Here is a 23,840-nt window from a genome sequence, read left to right as displayed (position 1 = left end):
AGGAAAAAGAGAGTGTGTGATGTCCACACGAGGCATAGAGACGGCTCTCGTGGGCTCACGGACACACTTACTGTCAGCAGAAAACGGTGTGGAGGGACACTCTGTTTTTGTGACAGAGGAAATGCACTGACTTAGTATTGTGAGTCTGTGCCGTGAATCAACGGGCAGCTCACACAGTGTGGGGGCTGATGTGTGTGAAACAGTGACAGCAGAGTCTGTTGACTCAGGGGCAGCCTGTGTAAAGGATTTGCTCTTCTGGGGAAGATGTTTTTGTTTTATTTCAAAACTTCCCTCAGTCTTAACACACATATCCCCCCCAACATGTCAGAATCTCCTCCCCTGTTTCATGGCGGGTTCCTCCGGCGGGTTGGACCAGGTACCAGGCCGTCGGCTCTTCCCCCATTGTGGTGTCTGCCGGGCAGCCGCCGGTGGGCCCGAACGAGGAGGTGGAGGAGGGGCGAGGCACTGACGCGGGACGCCTCGGCCGTTGAAGTGAAGGAACCCGGTGATCTCGCCGGTGATCCTGTTCTCTGCGTGCAAAAGAGCCCCGGGGCAGGTGTTTCTTGATCTTGTCAACCTCATCTGCGTTGCTCTGCATGTCAGCGAGAATAGACTGCAGCTTCAGCCCGAAAAGTCTTCCCGGACTGATGGGACCCCCGAGGAGCTCCTTCCGCAGCCCCTCAGACAGGTTGGAGAGATCGAGCCTAACACATCGATGAATCATCGTCTGCCAGGCAGAGATGCGGGACGTCGCTGTAGCGATGGCAGCACACAGGGTCAGCATTGTGCTGGAAATTTTGGCCAGGTCCCCTGCTAGACCGGCCAGGGAGTCAGGCTCAAGGGAGATGGTGTTCTGCCAATGAGCCAGCAGGGCTATATTGTTAACAGCGGCTGATGCTTGCGCAGAACACTGGTGTGCACGGTCCGCCAGCCTAGTCAACATTTGGCCCGAGGAGGGGGGCGGCGGTGAATCAAAATCGTCCGACGCCTCGAGCTCGAGGGGAGGATCTGTAGGATAATCTGCCTCTTTCGCCGCAGGAGCGGAGTCAACTGACTCCGATCCTTCGTTAAACAGATCGATGGCTATCTCTAGCCCGAAGTCCCGCTGCGAAGCCGTCGCCGTCCATGTTGGCGTAAGCCTCAGCTCGCCTGTGTCTCTCGTCCTCCGTGAGGAGCATGCAGTAAGCACAGTTGGCTCCGGGGGTGAGCGCCAGGCCAGCGTGCTCAGGCCCCAGGCACGACTCGCATCGCGGGTGGAGGTCATAAGGCATAATGTACCCGGTGTTGCAGACAGGGCACAGACGAATGTTGTTCTTGGAAGTTCTGTGCTGCTTCATGGCTGAAGAAAAATGGGAAACGAGCGGCCGGTCTCACTCCTAATTAAACACGGTGAGACCGGGGTGGGGCCCACAGTTGGTGGGCGTGGACTAAAGTTTTCAGTGCCGCGCATGCGCGCGAGGGACAAACCCACTAGCGATAGCCTTAAAGGGCAAAGCCTATACGAGATAGAACAAAATGGCAAGAACCAAGCAGACCGCTCGTAAATCCACCGGAGGCAAAGCCCCCAGGAAGCAGCTGGCCACTAAGGCTGCACGTAAGAGCGCCCCGGCCACCGGCGGCGTGAAGAAGCCTCACCGTTACAGGCCCGGTACCGTGGCTCTGAGAGAGATCCGTCGCTACCAGAAATCCACGGAGCTGCTGATCCGCAAGCTGCCCTTCCAGCGCCTGGTGAGAGAAATCGCTCAGGATTTCAAGACCGACCTGCGCTTCCAGAGCTCCGCTGTCATGGCTCTGCAGGAGGCCAGCGAGGCTTACCTGGTCGGCCTGTTCGAGGACACCAACCTGTGCGCCATCCACGCCAAGAGGGTTACCATCATGCCCAAGGACATCCAGCTGGCCCGCCGCATCCGCGGAGAGAGAGCATAAACTGCTGCTGCTCCACTGACGATAACAACGGCTCTTTTAAGAGCCACTTCACTGCCCTCAAGACAAAACTCATCCACTGCTCTCATTAAATCTGGATCTAATAGTGTTCATGGCCAATTGATGTACCAATATAACGGGTTTATATTTACATGTTAACATTATGGACGTCATAACTAAACCATCTTCCAAAGGTTCTTCTCTTCTGCTCCTAACTCTATCTGAGCTAGTTCCTATAACAGATAAAGTCAAACTCTTACGAAATGCGTCCTCTGAAATTAAATTCACAGCCATGTTTCAATACAATACAGGAAAGTTATCAAAACTTCACTCTCACACTAGATGATAACTATGTTAAACGTATTGCTATAGTACACTGAGATTGGCTCCATGGTATAATTATCAAATACGTGTTTTAAAAGAGACATCACAGCAGCTGGAGAGGAAGAAGTGTCCCACCAACCAATGATTATTTACAAATACATTATAACCATCAGGGGGAACAATTCATCACCTTCTCCTAAAGAATAATACAGATCACTGTTTCTTGAGACATGGGACAATACGTCCTGCAGTAGAACCTGCTATTCCGTTAAAAATTGAAAATATTTTTCAATATATTATGAGAGATTAACAATAAAATGTTTTTAACATTCTTATCCCCTTTAATTTAATTCAATTATTATATCAAATCTATGATACAGTTTTCACTACATCTAAAACATGTCCACAAAGAAGGCTTCAGATATTCATGTGCAATAAAATGGAAACGAGGATTTATTAATGATTAAAACAAGCTAATTTCCACATTAGAAGAACTGAATAAATCCTTTCAGAGCAAAATTTATCTTTAGTCACACCTGTACATTTTATAAGGTTCCAACAATGTTTCCCAGTTTTTTGTCAATACCGTTAGACATTCATTAAATTGTTATAAAATCAACCAATATTAGGGGCAGCAGTAACTCTGAAGAATCCATTCTCATATTCGACCTATGCAGGCTGCATCCATGGCAAACAGGGTCAAATAAGTAGTTTAAGTAGTTACTAGTTTTAGAGTATTTAAAACTGATTGTTAATATTTCCTGTGTCACAACCACTATATGTTAAATGTATCTGAGGAAATGGTTTAGAATGTTTATGTCTTTTCATTCTCCTAAAGTAGTTTGTCAGCATCAAGCTGAACAGAATATGGCTGCTACATGAACATGTGTTTCCTAAGAAAAAAAAGGTTTGTGAAATAAATGTTTTCTGTGAGAATTAATAGATCTTCTTTGAAAGTAAATCTAAGTAACCCCGACCGTAGTTTGTTTTTCAAATCTTTTCTAAGGCCCTGCTTGGGTTGGACCAAATGTGGTCATTTACACCCAGTGCTCAAGTGAAAATTAATAGAAATGTACTTTTTCAGATTTAAGAGTTTCAAAACATAATTGCTCTCCTTTGAATGCAAACCTCTCTAACTCTATTCTGATTAGTTTTTCAACAATGACAATAACCCTGTGTAGCTATGTTAACAAACTTGTAGCTAAAGGTAAAACCATGTCTGAAAAAGGTTTGTTTTTTTAACAACTAAACTGGGTACCTTGTTTCAGGACCATGGACACAGTGGTTTGTTGTGTTTAGGTGCACCGCTCTGAATGGATGTTTCGGAGCTTATGTAAACCAGGGGTTCCCAAAGTGGGGGTCGCGAGATGCCTGCCAAAAAACAAATACAAATTAAAATGGAATTTTTAACCCTTTATTGTATAAATATGAGTTGAAAAGAGAATAACACCATGCGATAAAAACATTTCCATCAGGTTTTTCCTTTTTCTTTGTTGACCCTTGAGGTTATTACAACACGGATTAGCGGAACGAGCGAGAATTGCAAAGCCAAAGAAAGTCCTAACTAAACATACAATCCAAGCCGCATATCAAAGGACATCATATGAGTTGGCATATTTAATTGCACAGGCAACAAAGCCACACACAATCGGCGAAAAGTAAATTAAACCAGCTGCTGTAGCTATAAATCTGGCCATGCATGGGGTCAAATTAGCCTGTGAGCTGGAATCAGTGCCACTGTCTAACGGTACTAGTCTGTATGACTTGTGAACGAATATAATTCACGTCTTTCTATACTAAAAACACAGAGTGTTCATTTCTCTGGGAGACAGTGAACGCCCCTCGCATCTCACTCACACACACACACACCTGGTGTGGAAATAAATTTAAAAAAAATAAAAATAAAAAAATTTCAAAGTTAAAAAAGAAAGTTATGTTGAACCAGCCCACTTCCGAGTTAAATCACACCCACTTCCGGGTTAGGCCCCGCCCACTCCGAGTACGGATACGGATAATTCATATGGTAAACAGATACAGATACAGATAATGCTGTACTCGCTCATCACTAGTTTAGATCCTTGCATATCTTAAATGTACATAAGCGTACAAGGCCTGTGATTGGCCTCATGATTCCCTTTTCCCAGTAGTATCGATCCCTTGTATTCCTACTGATGCCAAAAATGTCACCCTCACCCATTTCTTGCCACTTTTTTCTTTTTTGAACCTCTCCCATCTGAGAGGACGTCAGTGTTCCCACTGACAGTTGCATCAGCTTTTTTTATTCCCACAGAGGGCTTTTCCCAATGGATGCACAGTGAGGTGTACAGATTACCAACTTGGCCAGAAAGCCTGCATCCCTGCAGTATTTCCATTATAGTCAAATTGAACTCTAGAGAAGGGAATCTAACAGAAACATGTGTAAATCGGATAGAAAGATATCAGATTTAAGTTACTGCCTGAATTTTAAATGTGAAATGTGTGTTCTTGTACACAGCAAATTACTGCTGGGATATGTGCTACCCCTGAGAATGTTTCACCCTGGATGTTACATCCAAGTTGTATTTACAACTAAAAAGGGAACATTTTCTTACAAACTAGGTTGATATGAGCATAAGCCTATTATAGATAAATCATATCCCCACTCATGTCATATAGTTTGTCCAATAGTGTTCCGACAAGTTTATTTGTCAGTGGATCACTACGATATGATCAGAATTGTCAAATAAAAGGTCCTATGACAAAATGTACGATATGTAATGATCCCAAGCTCAATGGCTCAGTTCCACATTTTTTCTTAGGAAAGAAGCATCCTGACACGTTTTGAAGTGAAGCAGTGGTGGTTTAATGTGTTCATATCATATCACATAAAAGGTATACACTTAGACTGGGAGGTTAGTTAAGTACAACAAGCTAAAAGTAATACAACTAAAATTGCAGAGGTTCCATGTTTGGAACATGATAGTCCATCTTTCATGTTATACCATAAACATATTCATACAAACACACATCACACATACAGCAACGCACCCTACACACAGATACACAAACACACACACACACATACACTGATAACTCCCACAGTCACTATACTTCCTCTCCCCTCCCTCCCTCCCTCTGAGTGAAGTTCTCCCAGCTGACTGTTGGCACATGGACACTCACACAGATACACACAAAGACAAAGTATGTATGATTTACACAGGAGTGGCATGGCAGCTTTTGTAGTTGGCTCCTGAATTTTTTCTTTATTGTCTGCATTTTGATGGATGGATAGACAGACAGACAGATGGATAGAAAGAAAGCCTTGTCACAGAACCTGTAAGACCTAAATACTATTTACTGATGGTTATTTTGTTACAAATGCAACATGTGTTTCAGCTTGGTCTATTTAAAATATATTGAAAGATATGAAACTGAACTTTAAAGTTGTGTTGGTCATAAAGTTTTTCTACAGTCTGTTTCATCTACTGTTAACATGGTGGCAGTGTGTCTTCAGTCTATTTATCAAGTTGAGCAAATTGTCTTTGTCCTCAGATAAACTTCAGCAGTAGTTGTTTGGCAACTGGGTCAAACCATGGGTTAAAATCGCTGCAAGATCATTTCAATAATTCGATTTTTGTGATTGATTGATTTAATTTTTGCAGAATTACACAAAATTCTAGATTTGATTCCCATTACACTTTTTGGAGGGGTGGGGCGAGACTCAAAGAGGAACACATCAAATATTGGTGCAGATGCAGATCAGGGGGCGGACCCAGAATTATTTTCTTTTTTCTGTAACAGTGCATGAGAGAATATTTTTCAACATCTTTTGTAAAGGTCTGGCACTTTAGTTATATTTGTCAGGCTAATTCTAAAAGTGTTTTCTGTTTATTTTGTAAATCCCTGTTGTGAATGTTCAACTTGTTTTCATGTTTCCACACTCTGTTTCTGTTTCCTTTTTTATTTTGTAGTCTCTGTTCCCTGTGTGTTGTTTCTGTCTTCAGTTCCTGTCTGTGATTGTCTGCCCCAGTCCTCATGTGTTACACCTGTGTTCAATTGCCCCTGCCTTCCCGGTGTGTGTATATAAGTCTCTGTGCTCCCCTTTGTGCTGGTTGGATTGTTTGTTCTTGTTGGTCGTTGATGTTCCATGGCGCTCCGTTCCTGTCCTGCGCTCCTGTCCCGATCTCCTGAGCCTCTGCACCTTTGAATCCCCTGTGTAAGCTTCCTTGTGTTTTTGTTTCTCCCTGTTAGTGTTTATGTTTTATTTTGTGTCTGTTTAAGTACTTGTTTAATTAAAAATTAGCTTTTTTTTTTAAAACTCTGCGCCTGGGTCCTACTCCTCCCCTAAAACCTGGCAATCTTTGTTGATTATTCAAGAACGATTCATTGATCTTTATTGAGTCAGACATGTTAAATGGACAGATATTTATGATTCTGTGCAATGTGGTGCAGATCTAAATAAAAATCTGGATCTAGTTAATTAAATTGTGGTTTCATAAGGGGACTGATGGGCCTTGGCAGACATATGCTTGAATTTTGATTTAAAAAAATTTAGTTTCTTAGTTTTGCCTCTTAGCATTAGATGGACAAATTCTGGTTGGTACGGGTCCACTCAGGGTCTCTGAGATTGTTTTGCACAGGCATTAGTAAGCCTCCTGATAACTGCACCTCTATTGTTAGAGATGAGCTGACATGTTCACAGACAGACAGACGGACGGACATCTCTCATTATCACTGTGTCTCTCTCCTCATCCAGACTCAGACATGGAGGCGTGGAGGACATGATTATGATCTGTTGATCGCGTATCAGATCGTAATAGTGGATCCAGTATGGCGGATTCTGTATCGTGCTGGCTGATCGTGATAATATTGGTGGATGCTTTATCGTGTTGGCATCAAATGATGGTGGTGGACCAGGATCGAGGTGGCAGCTGGTGATGGATCCTAATGGCAGCAGTGGACAATGACTGTGGACTATGGTGGCATCCGATCTTGATGGTGGATCATGATCTGGCTGCTGACCATAGACTTTAATTGCAGCAGGACTGCTTGATAAATAGTATTTCTCCTCAGATACTTGATCATTACTGACAATAATCCATCAATTAATTGACCTTCAGTTATGCCTCAAAATGTTAACCCTTACCACTTTCCTCCCTGTACTTGATTACAGTGATCTCTTATATATGAATGCCCAAGCAAACTGTCTGCGTTCTCTAGACACTGTATATCATGGTGCCTTAAGGTTTGTCACTGGTTGTAAAGCCCTCACTCACCGCTGCATCTTATATGCTCGAGTTGAGTGGCCATCTCTGGCAGCACGCAGCCTTATACATTGGCATATTTTTATTTATAAAGCTATCTTGGGTCTGCTCCCCCACTACTTATGTAATTACATCTTTAAATCCCAGAGCAATTACTGCTTACGTTCAAATGAGTTTTTTTTATTAATTATGCCCAAAGTTCACTCTGAATTTGGTAAGCACTGTTTTAAGTTCGCTGCACCTGCTGCTTGAATGCACTGCAAAAAACTCTAAAGTTAAAGGAGCTCATAAACCTTGAAACTTTGAAGACTCATGTGAGAGAAATTTTAGCTGCTTCATACTGCACTTGTTCTTGTTTGGGTGTGAATCCGGAGCTTTAGTCCTGTTGCCTTATCTTTTTTTTTTTTTTAATGTATTTTATCTCCGTTATGTGATTTCTGTGTGTCTTGTGACTGTTGCAATTTTTTGTATGCTGCTGTCTTGGCCAGGCTTCCCTTGGAAAAGAGGTCATTGTATCTCAACGGGACCGACCTGGTTAAATAAAGGCAAATAAAAAAAATCAATGCTCCTGAAACCTTTATCTTGATGATGTTCTCCTTTACACTTGACATCTATTGCACTTCTGTCCGTCCTGGGAGAGGGATCCCTCACATGTGGCTCTCTCTGAGGTTTCTACGTATTTTTACCTGTTAAAAGGGTTTTTAGTAGTTTTTCCTTACTCTTGTTGAGGGTTAAGGGCAGAGGATGTCACACCATGTTAAAGCCCTATGAGACAAATTGTGATTTGTGAATATGGGCTGTACAAATAAAATTTGATTGCTTGATTGACAGCGAGCGGTCCAGAGTTACTTTTCCTTTCAGTGTCATGGTCTGTAAACAATGTGGCTGAGTCACAGTTTAATGACGTTAACAGTTTTTACCCTGAGATGAGGTCAGTGTCTTTTTTTACTACTTTAATAATTCACAAAACTCTGAGAAGAAACAACACATGTCAATATTGTCGATTACATCATTAATGTTCTCGCAGCAGAGTCAAGGTAATTGTGAAAAAAGTATCTTTGGTGTGTTTTGGAAACCTCTTGTTCATGGTCCCCCACTCTTCTTTTTCTTAAAACACATCGCTGTGTTCTCCCCTGAGCACGTCTCTGGCTCTAATGGGATGAGGAAAGAGGCGTTGTGGAATCCAGCACAGATTAGAGTCATCGCACATTCATTAGTCAAAAAGCCGTATCTCCCTTACGTCAGCCGGCGACAGATGTGGCTGGTTACCCCAACGCAACGATATCCTGTTTTTCCTGAAGATGTTGAAGTCAGGTTCAAGCACTGAACACGTTATTGAGGTTATGGAGGCAAAATAATGATGGTTCACTGATTTGGTGGAAAATTGTCGCAAACTTGATGGAGGTGAAGAAACACTGGAGTCCTGGCAGAGCTGTGACCTTATATAACTTAATAGAAAAACACTGGTCCGGATACAATGTCTCGGGAGTTTACACGTCAAGGAATCCAATCTTAACACTGTCCCAGACATATACACAATGTCAGTGACATCTAGTGGATATGTTTGGTTACTGCATATCAAATAACATGTCCTGTGTGACCGTCGCTCCATTAATGGCTCATGTCTCTTTTTTGTCAGTGTCCCCAATTTCACTAGTTGCCTGTTTGATACGAGTGGATGAATGTTTCATTATTTAATATATACCAAATTTCTGATATTCAAAGATTTTATTTTTTTGGATGAAGCTCATAATGTGTTAATGTTGTATGTAGTATTTAGACTGAAGTTGAACATTACATTACATTTAGAATAATATGCATCACGCATGTGATTATTCAGTTGATCCTGTTAGTGACACTATAACAAGTCCATGTACGGAATTTCAGAATCTCTTCATTAAGTTAGAAATGTGTTATTTGTTTATTTTCATTAACCTTGATAGGAAAAGTTTATAGGAAATTACTGACCTTTTTTATTTGTTAATTAGGACATTGCTTGTCTCTGAAGAATCAAATACAAATATACTCAAAGAAAACTGGTGTTTTGTGTGTGGTATTCTATCTAATTAGAACCCGTATTCACCTATTTTTTATAATGATCGTCTGTTGATGGGTAAATCTCCAATTAAGTTTGGTCAGTGTCGCCAATGGTATGACAAGGGGATTCACTCCCTTGGTGAAATTTTTGGGGACAGAGGCCTATACTCTTTTGAAGAGCTCACATTCCGGTTCAACTTGCAACATTCCACTTTTTATTTCTACTTGCAGCTAAGAACAGCCATGAAAACATATGGTGTACCCTCGCAAGGTCCACTGGAGGAACACTCTTTAATCAAACTTTTGCATCAGGCCCGGGAATCCAGAAAAATTGTATCTAAAATGTATCGTTATTTCCTTGAAAAATCTTATTGTACTCTTCCAGTGAATGCATCTTGGCGGGCAGATATTCCTGACCTTGACCCCGACTTCAGCTGGGATGGGGTCTAGGAGACAGTTTAATAGTCATCCAGAAACCCTGACCACCAACAGATTCATCTAAATTTCATTCACAGAACATACATGACTCCTCGTAAACTGTACTGCATGAAAATTAAAGATAATCCGAACTGTACACTATGTACTACTGGCACTGGGGGCACCTTTTTCCACATGATTTGGGAATGCCCAGGGGTTGAACATTTTTGGAGAATAGTGCAGAGTGAATTGTCATTGCTATTGTCCATTCCTATCCCCCTGTCCCCATCTGTTTTTATTTTAAATGATATTTCTCAACTGAAACTCACGAAATCCTCAAAGCGCATATTTCTGGCTGGCCTAACTGCAGCTAAAAAGATGATTGCAACAAGATGGAAACCACCCCATATACTATCTCGGCGACAGTGGCTGCTCAACTCCATAGATGTTGCGCTTCTGGAATTGTCCACAGCACGCGTCCATGGTGCAAAGGAGGAAGTGTCATTGTACTGGGCTCGAACAGTGGAGGCTCTCAAGGGCTTTTTGGTGTGAGCTGAGCCCCCCCCCCCCCGGGTAAAACTAATACATGTTATATCCAGGTTTCTCCTGGACCAGTGTCATTACACATGTTTCTAGAAACTGAATGATTAGGAATTGGCTGTTTGTATAAGATGGTAATGAAAGTAAACATGGAAATGCTTTCAACTCTGGTAACTTGTGATCTGCACTAGTCATTCATTCATAACATAACAATTGATTGTGAAATCATTGCTTTGTGTGTTTCCAGGGTAAAGGATCATCTTCACCGACGTGTCACGCCTGGTGTTCCAGATGAGCGGCAGCGGTGGAGGAACGGGCTCCACAGTCTGCATTTATGCTGAGAGCTATGAGAGAGACCTTGAGAGACACAGCAGAGAGACACAGGTAGAGAGGGGCAGGACAGTGTGTCTGTCTGCTTGTTCTGTTTGAGTTTATAGTCTATATACTGTTATTTGAATATATATAGTACATATGTCTTTAACAGTCTGAGAAGCCAACTGAGTCCAAGTGATTTGATCTCCATGTGACACTGTTTGTGACAATTGGATCGACCTGTAGACTTTGGAGTGATTGGGACAACACCTTCTCATGTGGTTATGGTTGTCGGGACAGGTTGTGTACTTTAACCAAAGCCAGGGGCTGTAAAGCTGCAGTCACGATGGCTGCACAGCCTCATTTAGGTTTGGCCACCAAACTGCACAACATCAAACAATATATGCTTTTACCAACTATTTTACCAGACGACAAAAAGGACAAACAAAGGACAGAAAGTTATGTCTAACTTTGTGTCTTAAATAAAAACTTTACTATCAGAATTGTATAACAGCCTTTTAATTACGTATTAGATATATTTTTAGACTTAATTTTGGTTAAGAATAGAAATATTATAACCATAATTTTGACAGTGTTTTTGTGTGTGTAGCTAATGAAAAACAGGCTTCATTCAGTTTGTATTGCCTACAACTACGTAGCACATTCCTCTGGCTTATTTCACCTGCTGCTATATTTATTCTGGTATTTCCCTTGTCCCTGTGTGACCTCCAAGGAACCCTTGAACAATCTATCATTGATATTAGATCATGAATAAAAAAATCATAATACATTCATATCATCTGCCCCTTATCTGACGCACATAAATCGCCAGGGGACATATATGATTAGCCAACATGCTTATTAGGCGAGATTAAAAAAAGCACTGCAGATACGTTTTTATACATATATTGCAGTACAGTGAGAAGAGCAGCAGAGCCACAGGCAGCAGAAATTACATTTCATGTAGTTGTGTTTGTATGTATTCCAGCACATTAACCTATATGAAACAAAACTAACATCGTGACACAAAAATTCTGAGTCAAGTCAAATAAATCCTTATGCAATCCTGCACAGAGCACATAAGAAAAAACAAACACTGATAAACTGTCCATGCTATGTAGAGGGAACATCCTGATACTTCTTCATTGTCTTTATACATTCTTCAGATTTTATTCATTTTGAGACATGTTTTCTCTAAGACTTTCTTTCCCCCTCTGTACCTGATCTAGTTAAAACTCTTCTCATGGCCTTATCAACGTCAGACCATTCACAACAACATGAAAATGTCCAGAACATTCAGGCGAGGGGCAGCACCCTGGTAGAGTACGCAAGAGGCGGGACACGACAAATGTCATCCTTTCAAGGTGACATCTTCGTCTTCCACCTTTATGGCTCCTCTTTTTCATCCTGAGATATTCTTCTGCTTTAATGTCGGTTGCATGTTGGAAACGTCATCAACATCTCACTTCCTGTGCAACATGTAAACGACTTTCATTAGTCAAAGGTTCAAACAATGCAAATAAAACTCAGGAAAACTTCACAAATCCTCAATATAAAAACAGAGACAGAAAATTATAAGTTGTACATTGTCATTTCTGAGTGCTGTGATCTTTGAGATTTTTCCTCCAGGGCTTGAAACATGTTCCCAAACCAACTGCTGTTAGTTCAGCTCACATAGAATGCGCACTAAAGGTGGTCACAGCTATAATCGATGATCCAGCAGGGTAAAATAAAAGTTGAATAAACTGTATGATCTGCAAAGAAGCACAGCCTAAATGTGTTATATGTATTGATCGTTTTCTAGGTGCTTTACAGCTAAATTGTGCAATGACAATCTAGCTTCTGATTCTGATTGTGATTCTGATAAATCTCCATGTGTGCCCTCAGATTCCAAACGTTTTTGGCACGCTGCTCGATTAAAAAACATCATAGTTGAATAATCCCTGCATTGCAAATGTTGTGGAAGCCATGAACTGTACGTCACTCTCTGCAGGTGGTGCTGGGTCCTCATCGGTATCGCCCTGAAGATCTCCAGCATGCACGAGCGGACGGGACGCCGCGGCCCAAAAGTCATCACATGAGCGAGCAGGACAACACGCACACACATGCACATTCATCCACCAGCTCACACAGACACCAAGCCCTCAAAGCTTCTCTGTAGCTTCAGTTTTCAGTTTATCCTTTAATGAAAACTCAACGGAGGCTGCAGGGGTTTATCTCTGAAAAGGAAAAGGAATGCTGCACGCTATTATCTCACATGTGTATTGACCACTTATGGAAACCATAGCATGGTGTCTCAGGCAGGGAGGCTATTTAATTATCTCCTGGGATTAATAGTGAAACATGTGTAAACAGCAAACAAGTTCTGGGCAGACTGACGATTAATGTTTGTGCCTTGCTTTTATCAAAGAGAAATTGTCCGTTTTGTAACTCACGCTGGTTTTTGCATAACGGTGCAGTGTTCACTTTTCATGTTGCTTCCCTTTCTCACCAATATACATTGTCACAGTGTATTTTTTTTTCTTTACAAGCATTTCATGCAGAAGTCATCATTTTGTCAAAGCGTCAAAATAAAAGCCACATTGCATCACAGCTAATACAACATAGTGGTAATGGTAAATGGATTTGTATTTATATAGCGCTTTTCTAGTCTGATGAAGACCACTCAAACCACTTTACAGTACAGTTTCACATTCACCCATTCACACAGTGCATCTACTTGCAGCACTTTGTTATTCTATGGGGGGCTATTGAGGGTTCAGCATCTTTCCCAAGGACACTTCGGCATGCAGATGGTTCAGACTGGGGATCGAACCGCCAACCTTCAGGTTGGAGGACGACCACTCTACCCCTCAGCCACAGCCGCCCTAGTGAAGGGAATTACAGTGTTTGAAGTGGAAGCATATCTCACTGCAAGAAGACGTGGGGAGTTTTCACACTCATGTTTACTGCCTGAAGAGCAAATTTAAAAGAAAAGGAATTCTAAAATGATTTTACTCTTTTCCTTTAATTTGTCAGTTCAGGCCTTTGGGAATGCAACATAACCATATTTGAATATATTATTTCTTTTTTTTTTTTTTTAAATCCCAATTAACTTTTTTTTGTGTGTGTAGCGGTTGCCTTTTATTTCTTATTGAATCGAACAGCTCTAATGGGGACAAATAAAAACACATCAGAGTGAGATATGTTGCCCTCGGGCATATTTTGGATTTTAATCAAACAAAGTCCTCATAATTAAGAGCCTTGTGTTGTGCGGATACTTTGCGTGGTGATTGAACATCCTTTAGGAGAAGTACTGGCTTTTGGTTGGTGAGTGCAGCACCTGTTTGGGGCCGAGTGTGGGAACCCGTGTTGTGCAGCGTTAAGGAACGACAAGGCTTTATCTTTATATGGCCTGAATGAGACGCAGAGAGCAGATCTCATAAACAAGCTGATTGCCGTCATTATGAGTTGAGGATATGCCAGTGGATATCCGCAAGGATGTGTTCACGCAGTCAGCCATTACAGGTTATTGCCTCATAGTTGCCATATTGGGAAGCAGGATGATCTGATCATTTCAGCACTGCTGCAGAAATTAATGCTGATCCTTTAGTTAATTGTTTTTTAATGAATTATCAAGCAGGGCATTAATTATGCCCTGCTTCATAATCAATGGTTCTTTCTTAAGCTGGATGAGGATCCATGCCACTTGATTACCTTTTCAATTTGTTGCTTGGAAGACGGTTTGAGTTTCAGCTGAGAGGATCCATGTGTCAGAGATTTGTGTTCAATAGGAAGAAGAATTAGATGAAAATGTGACTCTTAAAGTACTTTGTCAATTTGAACAGTGTCAGTTGTCAAAAATGTAAAAGCTTCAACGTTGCACACCAGAGCACATTAATGCTCCACTAGTGTTTTTATTGTGGTGAACTTCGCGACTGAGCTGTCAAGTGCACTTCCGAGTGAGTACTCGTAATCTGTTAAAACAGCCTGTTAGCATATCTGATTTCATACGTTAAAAGTGAAAAGACTTGCTACAGCATGCAAACACATTATATTATGATACCTCAGAAAGGACCAGTAGACAAACAAATGCAATTGTTTTATTTTATTAAAAAGTGTAAGACCAATAACACTGTTTTCATACATCCACTTAGCAGTTAGTTGATCATGTTATCTATAAATTACTCTGGCCACAGTTTTATTGAGGGTAAACTTATTTCACAAAGTCCAGATTGTAATCACCAGCTCAGTGCATCAGATATACTGTATATCTGTTGTTCCTTATATTCAATAGTCAGTCTTCATGTTTTGTTTTCCAGCCACTTGGAAAAATCTGCACAATGATTTTTACTTGACAAATCCTCATTTGGGAGGGGCCACCACTGTCACCTCAAACCAAGAAGGGTTTGAGTTATAGATGCCTAGTAGTTTGTATAGTTGTAGAATATATGCATATACTTAACTTAAAAGTGTATGGTTGTTGGTTTGATCTAATTGTAAAAGTAATGTAGTAATGAAGGCTAAATTATGAAGTGATGAATTGTAATTATATAAAAAATATCTTAAAAAGTGTAAATAGAAATTATCCCAAGGTTGGCTAAATATAAGAGAAACATTTTGAGGACCTGGGTTTTTTATTCTATAACACACAAGACCCCTGTTCAAAAGGACAGGCGTCATTTAATTTAACACATGAAGGAAAGTTTTATTTCAATAGTGCGCAAATGCAGTGCAGGTAAAAAAATATATACAAGTATATTAGTCAATTCACACATCCATCCATTGGACAGGTTGATACTGTTAAGGAACCACGGATTTAGAGTAACATCAACGCAGATCCACAGTTTACCTGAACAGCCAGTACTTCTATTAATACCTCTGGGCTGAAACAAGCCTGAGCAGTTTGTTCAGTCCATAGAGTTCAGAGGTTAAGAGCTGGATGTGGATCCATGGCACAAAGGTGAACACGTCTCTGTGGGCCATCGTTGGCAGCCGAGCCATCCATCGACGCGTCTTTTCTATTTTTTCAGGAACTGGTGGACATCTCATCTCTCAGTCAGTGGGGGGACAACGTTTCCCCCCTCAGCTCCTCTGCACCCTCCTGTCCCTGCTGCTCCACCTGACTGTACCGAGGAGGTTGCTCCCAGCTCCACGTGCAGTCCGGGGCGTCTGAGCTGTCCTGGCTGTACAGAGGAGGAGCGAGGCTCATCTCAACATCCACAACCGCAGACTCAGGGGGTCGATCAGAAGAGACCCGGCCTGCCTGGGAGTCCTCGTACGACGGGGGAAAGGAGGCTGGTCTGCAGATGAAAAGACTGGGTGTTCACTTTTTGTTGCACATGATTAAACAAGATTTATCATCAGAAAAAGAGACCGAACTAATTTGTAAAGATATGCATTATCTGTTGTTCCAAGCCAAATGTTGATTCACATAAAAAAATAGAACAAGGGTTAAAATGAGATTAGAGATAGATAGCATATATGTGAACATTTTTAAAAGTTACAAGTTTTGATGTGACATTTTTCCTGTGGTTTCCAACACAAAGCACTATTCTTACTTTACGTAACTACTTTTATGCAAAATTTAGTGAGATTAAAATGCTTAAAAGTTCCATATTTTACACACAAAAAAAAGGTTATTTCATTCAATGTTTTTCATTAAAGTCAAATTACAGTGTTGTCATTCTTATAAAAATTACCTGTCAATGGTGTAGATTTGGATCTGCTGCTCAGGTCCTTCTCTCTGGAACATCTTGCTCTTCAGGCTGTGACAGATGTTCCAGAGGAACCCTATGAGGACCACCATGAGGCCCAAGATGATCAACATATAGGCAGGGAGGGTCTTCCAGGTCAACTTTAACTCGGTCTGCACGGATAGCAGGTAGACCCCGATGAGCGTCATCCCATTGCCCAGGCAGTGCAGGATGATACAGGTCAGAGACAGCATCTGCTTGGTCACCCTCATGATCACTTAACTCACTTGTTGTCTTTTTGCCTGTCCCTCCTTTTTTGTGCCTTCTGATGAAGAGATGGAGAAAAAACCTTCAAAAGTCCTGATGACACTGACTTTCAGTTGTATCCCTTGGTGCCTGTTCAGGATAAGACAATGCTAGAGACACTAGAAACAAGTCACCTCTTCAAATCTGAACACATTTGTAAGTTCCTCTGCCACCTCCCCGGGGAATGTTCCTCCCTCCTCGGTTGTATATTAACACGGTATCAATCTGGGGTCAGAGGGATGAGCGAGATAGAGCTGCTACAGGCAGACACATTGAGGAAATAATTTTGGCTGAGAGCTGATAAGAAAACAATACAGCAGACTTGGTGGCGGACAGACTAGAACTCCATATCGCAACATAACGGCTCTGGGTTGCGTGCCTTTTGTGCATCTTTCACCTTTGCAACAGTTAAAGACAGCAAGGGAATGTATGACCACTGACACTGAGACATTAAAGAAAAATGACAAAGAATTATTTGAAGCCTAAGTTATTCTTTCAACTTAACCCTCAGTTTTTATTTTCTATATCTTTGTAGTTTTCCAGGTTCTCCACAATTAACTTGTTTTCGATCATAACACATCATTTCATGACAATTTTCTTTTCTTACTTTTTCCAATAACATTTTGTTGACTCATGAATGGTGCGCTCAGCCATTCTCGGATGGAGATATGAATGAAATGCAGCCACACCCCTTCCAACCCTTGTCTTTAAAGCAGCACAGTCATCAGGGCTCTTCTTGCTGCTCAGAGATCGTAAAGGTTTTATGAATCCTTATTGCTCTTTTAAATGCAGAGTTTATCCCCTGAGCTTGGCAATGTGTTGTTTTTTTTGGTGACAGGTTAACACAGCCCTGCGCTTGATGCCCACATCAGATAGTGAACAACTAATAGGTCACAATCACCAAGTAATGAGTGTTAATGGTGGCACTTGTTTTGTTCAGCTGTCTGATGCAAGACAAGACCTTTTTCCTTATGATGACCTTAGCTACACGTCTCTGTGTGAGAAGATATTTATCTTCTCTTATCACAGATGGCCTGCACTGATAGGCCTCAATGAGCTGACCCATGAAAGAAAATAGAGGGAAGTCTAATAAAACAACAGGTGGATGACTCTGCAAAATGCTGCACGCTGCACAGCAGATAATCAGAAACAAGTGGTCGCCTGTGCTGCGGTGCAATGCTCATCTAGGAGTGCGTTATTGCTCCGTGGGATTTCAGTGTCTGCGTCCTTAGAACAGATCCACTGTTGGTGAGAAATCCTATTTCAAAGTGTTCTTCTTTGCTCGTCTTCTAGAGGCTTGTTTTATTTGCATAAATTCACTGTTTGCATTCATTTTGTCAAAGATTACAAATCTGCTCCGCTCTGACTGTTGGATAACATCTTTACTAGGCCGTGTCAGGAGGGGATCAATGAGGAGATCGAGTGGGTCTTTGAGAGTCCCAGCCCTGCTACTGCTCCCTGACTCCCTGCCTGCTCTGCCTGATACAGCAGCACGTCGGCGGAATGGTGGTGGTGGGGCAGACGCTGTATGTCTGTGTGTGATCTGAATCCAATCTACAAAGTAGAGGTGTACAAGGTGAGGGCGGTGGATGGGTGACAGACACATCTTACTTTATACAGGAGAGAGTTTAATTAAGTGTGTAAGTTGCTCTGTGATTCCCAAACACCATAACTGACGTGCACAGACTGAGTTTTTTAGAATTGTCCAATATTGACACTTTTGTCTGGCAATAGGAATTCTTAACCTCTACCAAGGATGTGATATTTCCCCCCCTGTCCGTCTGTTTGTTTGTCAGCAGGATTAACCGAAAACTGCTGAACGGATTGTCATGAAACTTGGTGAAAGGATGGAACCCTCTCCTGGATGAGTCGTGGATGTGCTCTTGGGGTTATTTTGGTAGGCCGGCCATTCGTGGGAAGGTTCACCACTGTTCCAAGTCTTCTCCATTTGTGGATAATGGCTCTCACCGTGGTTGCTGAAGTTCCAAAGCCTTAGAAATGGCTTTGTAACCCTTTCCAGACTGATACATGTCAATAACTTTCAATAAGTTTCTCATCTGTTTTTGAATTTCTTTAGATCGCGGCATGATGTGTTGCTTTTTGAGATCTTTTAGCCTACTTCACTTTGTCAGACAGGTTCTATTTAAGTGATTTCTTGCTTCAACAGGTCTGGCAGAAATCAGGCCTGGGTGTGGCTAGTGACATTTAACTCAGCTTTCCAAAAAATGTGGTTAAGCACAGTTCATTCATGATTTATCAAGAGGGGGCAATTACTTTTTAACATAGTGCCAGGTAGGTTAGGATAGCTTTTTTCCCTTAATGAATGAAATCATCATTTAAAAACTAAATTTTTATTTACCTGGGTTATCTTTGTCTAATATTAAAATTTGTTTGATGATCTGAAACATTTAAGTGTGACAAATATGCCAAAAGATAAGAAACCAGAGAGGGGGGAAATATTTTTTCACTGCACTGTATATACACACAGACACATTAAATTAGTGCATATATAAAATCACTGAGCCACTACATTTGTTGCTATGAAGAACACACACGTGTCCTTTACGTGCGCACCACTCTCTTCATATACTGTGAGTGTGGAGAACAAGATGTACCGCGGACCTTGATTGTTCATTTGTTTTGTTCTTGTCAAACATGTATCATGGTATTTCAAAAGGTCCAACTATCCTCTTTTTTTTCAGCTTTCAATTGCACCTCAGGGTGTTCATCAGTTAAAGGAACTGGCCAAAGGGTCATCTCATGACCAACATTACAATCTTAGCCCACATAATGACACCGAAGATATTTGAGTTCTTTGAAGAAGAACCTGAAAAGTGGTTGAAAGTTCAGAAAACAAGTGCAGGTTCTGATTGAATTGATCCAGAGTCACGCTCCTCTGGGGAACAAGACTAAACTTCAGTGCTCAAAACATGTATTGCGGAATCCAAACCATTCAGATGGTGACTGTTGAGCCCGGTCCCATCCGGACCAGACAGCGTGTTCGTAGATTTGAGGTTCAAGTGGGAAAGGTTAATAATTTAGACAAGTTCAATGTTCAAATGTTTCACAGTAATAAGTTTATTGTATAAGAACAATACTTACAGAGAGTCTCTGGGGTTCTGCCGGACACGTCACCAGGTTCACTGGATCATGTCGAGAAGAAGCCCCCCTCATCCTAAGTCCACAGTATTTGTAAAGACACAGGGTGCAACACAGAGGCAGTTCTTTCCTTGAGGGAACTCAGCAATTGGCCAGATGTATACTGTCTCCTCAAAGTGCAGTTTTTTGCAAGCATCTCACTTGTAATGGAAATCCAATCGACCAGGTGTCCCACTACTGTGCCCTTATCAAACAGGGAGTCTGCCACAGCGGAGAGACACAGCAGATTAGACTTAGAGGAGGTTTTCATATCTTTTTCTCACAATATTTCATGAAGTACTTCATTGTATTAATTCTGAGACATCCTCTCTCATGTGCATGGTTAACATTTGGTTGCTAAGTCTGATTCCTGTTTCGTTGCTCTGCCTGTGGTTGTGCTCTGTGTCTGACCCTGCGTCTGAGTCAAAAAGGTATACATCATTCCAATTAAAAGAAACAGTTGTAGTATTATTGATTCTATAGACTATACAGCTAATATTTATTCACAGGATTTAGGTAAAATATAGTCATAAGATAAAGAACAAAACATAGATATCTCAACATGACAGAGCTCCATGCACTGTCGTTCAGGACAGCCTCATCACTGTCACACCAGAAGAATCACAAGAGAAAATACGAAATAAAAATGATGGCTGAGTTCTATTTAGCTGCTCCAGTTTCATGGTACTGGTGTTTTGCATGCTGGATCACTGTCATGTTTACTTGGGCACTTTAACAGAGGACCTGGTCAATGTTTTGAATGAAAACCTGTCTCATGTGAAACCCGTCTATAATCACACATGTGACTGGTATCACATCACCTAACTTTTATAACCTATCATCAAGGTTATTGTTTATGAATACATTACTCTGTAAATAATAAAGTTAGTAATAAATAAATATCATTACCTCTTCCCCTAGATTTGCATCATGCAGAATGTGAAGAAGTTGAATACATTTAATCTGTTGTACCCACACTACTTTCTTTTTCATTTGACAAATATTAAGATGGGTTGTTTGTGCATTTATACTGTTCATCTTGACAAATACATGCAGGTCCCTTTAATGCCTTGGATACATGTACATTAGGCATATTGAAATTTGAAGTATGTCTTATTATGGGTGCCGCCTCGTGGCTGGCACCTCTTGGCAACGGTTTACAGCCTCATTTTTTTACTCTTAACAACAATATAAATATGTATTTGTTCGTCCAAGTCTTGTGATTGTCACGGCGTTTTCATTTCACAGATAGGAGTTATAGATTTTGAATAAGAGCATTTTTTTCGGGACTTCCCCTCAGGTCCAATCTGTCACTCTCTCAAGGCTCCATTATGCTACTCCGTAATCCGTTACGGACGGACGAATGGACAGATCGGACGCACACTTTTTCATTTAAAGTTGTCCGTGAAAACAATTCACCCCCAGAACAGTAGGTGGCGCAACGGAAGACAAGCTTGGAGAAGCCTACCTCACGAGTAATCAGAAGAAGTCCACGCTGTTTATTTCCTAAAGGCCGGAGCATGTTTCTGCGTTTTCACGGGCCCGGAAGCGCAAGAGCCCTCCCGGGCCCCTTACGTGCTATCGTAGCCCTTCTTACGTGCTTACGTGCGTCGGCCAATTTTTCTAACTGGACGGCAAAGCCCCGCAAGCGTCACCCGCCCAAAATTCTGTCACATGATCAGAGCCCTGACCTGAAGATATCTGTGAGTGTGTATGCAGTTTTAGTGATAGCGCCACTTACTGATCAAGTTTCTCTCTTTCTCTCGCCGACCCGGCCGCAGAAGGCAAACATTTTTGAAATTTCTCGGCAGGAGGAATTTTCTAGTTTATATTTTGATTCCAGATTAGTGCTGGTTTCCTCACTTACTGACAAGAACATCTGACACAAAAACTACACCAATGAATACGTATTGAATGCTACAGTCCGATTTGTGTATTTTACAAGTTGGTGGTTGAAATCAGGAGATTTGCTCTTAACCAGAGGTGAGTGTGTGGCTCTTAAAAGAGCCTTTGTGTCTGTGGTTTACAGTAGCTTTGCTTGACTTGGACGTTGGGGCCTTCTTTCCAGGTGACATTTTTCTCAGATTTATAATTAAAAGATTCATTTAATTTGTTTCATACAAATATCAATAGATCTTCTGTAAAAGTAAATATAAGTTACCCTCATCTGACGATTGCTTTTCCAAACTTGGCAAAGGCCCTGCTTGGGTGTGTCCACATATGATCATTAACACCGAGTGCTCCAGTGAAAATCAATAGCAATTTAGTTTTTCAGATCTAAAAGAAAGTTTCCTTCAAATCATAATCACTCTCCTTTGTATGTGTATGTATGTGCGCACCACAGCGTGCGTTAGCAACTGACGTCCCCTTGTTCTGCGGCAGTTTGGAAACGGCCTTACACTGCAGCCTTCTGGACCCTGACTGACTGACTGACCTATTGACTCACTCACTGGTTAATGGAGATCCTATTACAATATACACAAAAATAAAACACAGCTCTTGATATCACTTTTACTGACCAATGACAGTGTCTGTGCTTGTCTATAAAAATGTTGAAGTATTATTATGGTCTGCGGTAGTGGTAGAAAAGGCGGACATCAGACCAGTAGGACACTGGTTTGAGGCCACGGACTGACAAAAACATACCTGGACCAGAGGATGGACCAGATCTGGATCTGTTCAAGTCTGAGAGGACTTTCCCTATTCCCAATGTCCCCTGAACAAGGCCCCGTACTCCCCCAAATTCTGCTCCCCTTGCTCTGTCCATGGCTAACCACTGCTCTGTCTGTTGTGTCCTGTTTGCTGTGTTCACATAGATGGGTCAAAAGCAGAAAATAAATAATATATACAATAATAACGATGGCGGCTGAGTTCCATTTAGCTGTTCCAGTTAAATGGTCCTGATGTTGTGCATGCTGGATCACTGTCATGTTTACTGGGGCACTTTAATACAATTTAGTCGTTTCTTATCATAACCTTTTTTCATTAGACAAATACTAATATGTGATGTTTTTTCATTCATACTGTTCATCTTGAGTTATATACAAGTCACTTTAATGTCATGGATCCATGTACTTTAGACATATTTACATTTGAAGTGTGTATTCTATATATTAAGTCCAAATGGTGAGGGCTGGTTTCCTCACTAAATGACAGGAAAGTCTTACACATAGAAACTACACCAATATAGATCGCTAATGTGCTAGCATAAGTCATTTAGGCACGGCTAAATGACTTCAGCTTGTGTATTTTTCAAGTTGATGAGTGACATGAGGAGTTTTGCTCTTTGGAGGTGAGTGAGTAGCTCTTAAAAGAGCCTTTGTGTCGATGGTCTCAAGCGGCTTTGCTTTACTTGGACTTGGGGGCCTTCTCGGTCTTCTTGGGCAACAGAACAGCCTGGATGTTGGGCAGCACGCCGCCCTGAGCGATGGTCACTCCGCCCAGGAGTTTGTTGAGCTCCTCGTCGTTGCAGACGGCCAGCTGCAGGTGGCGGGGGATGATACGGCTCTTCTTGTTGTCGCGGGCGGCGTTTCCAGCCAGCTCCAGGATCTCAGCGGTCAGGTACTCCAGCACTGCCGCCAGGTAGACGGGGGCGCCGGCACCAACGCGATGTGCGTAGTTGCCTTTACGCAGCAGCCTGTGAAAACGACCGACGGGGAACTGGAGCCCAGCGCGGGAAGAGCGGGTCTTTGCCTTGGCTCTGGCCTTTCCGCCGGTTTTGCCTCTGCCTGACATGATGGACATAGATTGGTTCCTTAAAACACGTTAAGAGAAACGTTAGTAACATATTGTAACTCTAGATTCTATGAGTATAGGCACAGCCCTTTAAGGCTATCGCTAGTGGGTTAAAGGTGAAGCTTGATGTAGTCAATGCCTCACTGGGTCTGTACAGCACCACAAGCATAAACACATCTGCCTTATAACC

General features: G+C 41.7%; 2 protein-coding genes and 1 long non-coding RNA gene across 5 annotated transcripts in view; 2 read left to right on the top strand and 1 right to left on the bottom strand.

Annotated features, from left to right (window-relative positions):
- Positions 1–23,689, bottom strand: part of LOC133015150 (histone H2A-like) — a 543,969-nt gene extending 520,280 nt beyond the window's left edge. The window contains exons 1-2 of one of the 2 annotated variants that reach the window (XM_061082290.1): positions 23,570–23,689; positions 23,191–23,464 (exon numbers count right to left, since the gene is read on the bottom strand). In XM_061082290.1, the coding sequence (XP_060938273.1) occupies positions 23,264–23,464; positions 23,570–23,659 (291 nt within the window). In that variant the 5' untranslated portion in view covers positions 23,660–23,689 and the 3' untranslated portion in view covers positions 23,191–23,263. Of the gene's footprint in view, positions 1–23,190 lie in introns of those variants that run through there. The other variant, XM_061082289.1, reaches the window with a different exon arrangement.
- LOC133015148 (histone H4-like) overlaps positions 1–23,840 on the top strand; it is a 77,147-nt gene that overhangs the window by 46,060 nt on the left and 7,247 nt on the right. The window contains exon 3 of one of the 2 annotated variants that reach the window (XM_061082285.1): positions 1,510–1,857. In XM_061082285.1, the coding sequence (XP_060938268.1) occupies positions 1,510–1,857 (348 nt within the window). Of the gene's footprint in view, positions 1–1,509; positions 1,858–22,436; positions 22,449–23,840 lie in introns of those variants that run through there. The other variant, XM_061082286.1, reaches the window with a different exon arrangement.
- On the top strand, positions 5,366–8,053 carry LOC133015166 (uncharacterized). Its single transcript, XR_009681520.1, has 2 exons — positions 5,366–6,442; positions 6,983–8,053. It is a non-coding gene; the product is annotated as an uncharacterized LOC133015166 (long non-coding RNA).

The sequence above is a fragment of the Limanda limanda genome, chromosome 12, assembly GCF_963576545.1.
Source record: "Limanda limanda chromosome 12, fLimLim1.1, whole genome shotgun sequence".
NCBI classification, from domain to species: Eukaryota; Metazoa; Chordata; class Actinopteri; order Pleuronectiformes; family Pleuronectidae; genus Limanda; species Limanda limanda.
This window is presented reverse-complemented; position numbering and strand designations above follow the sequence as displayed.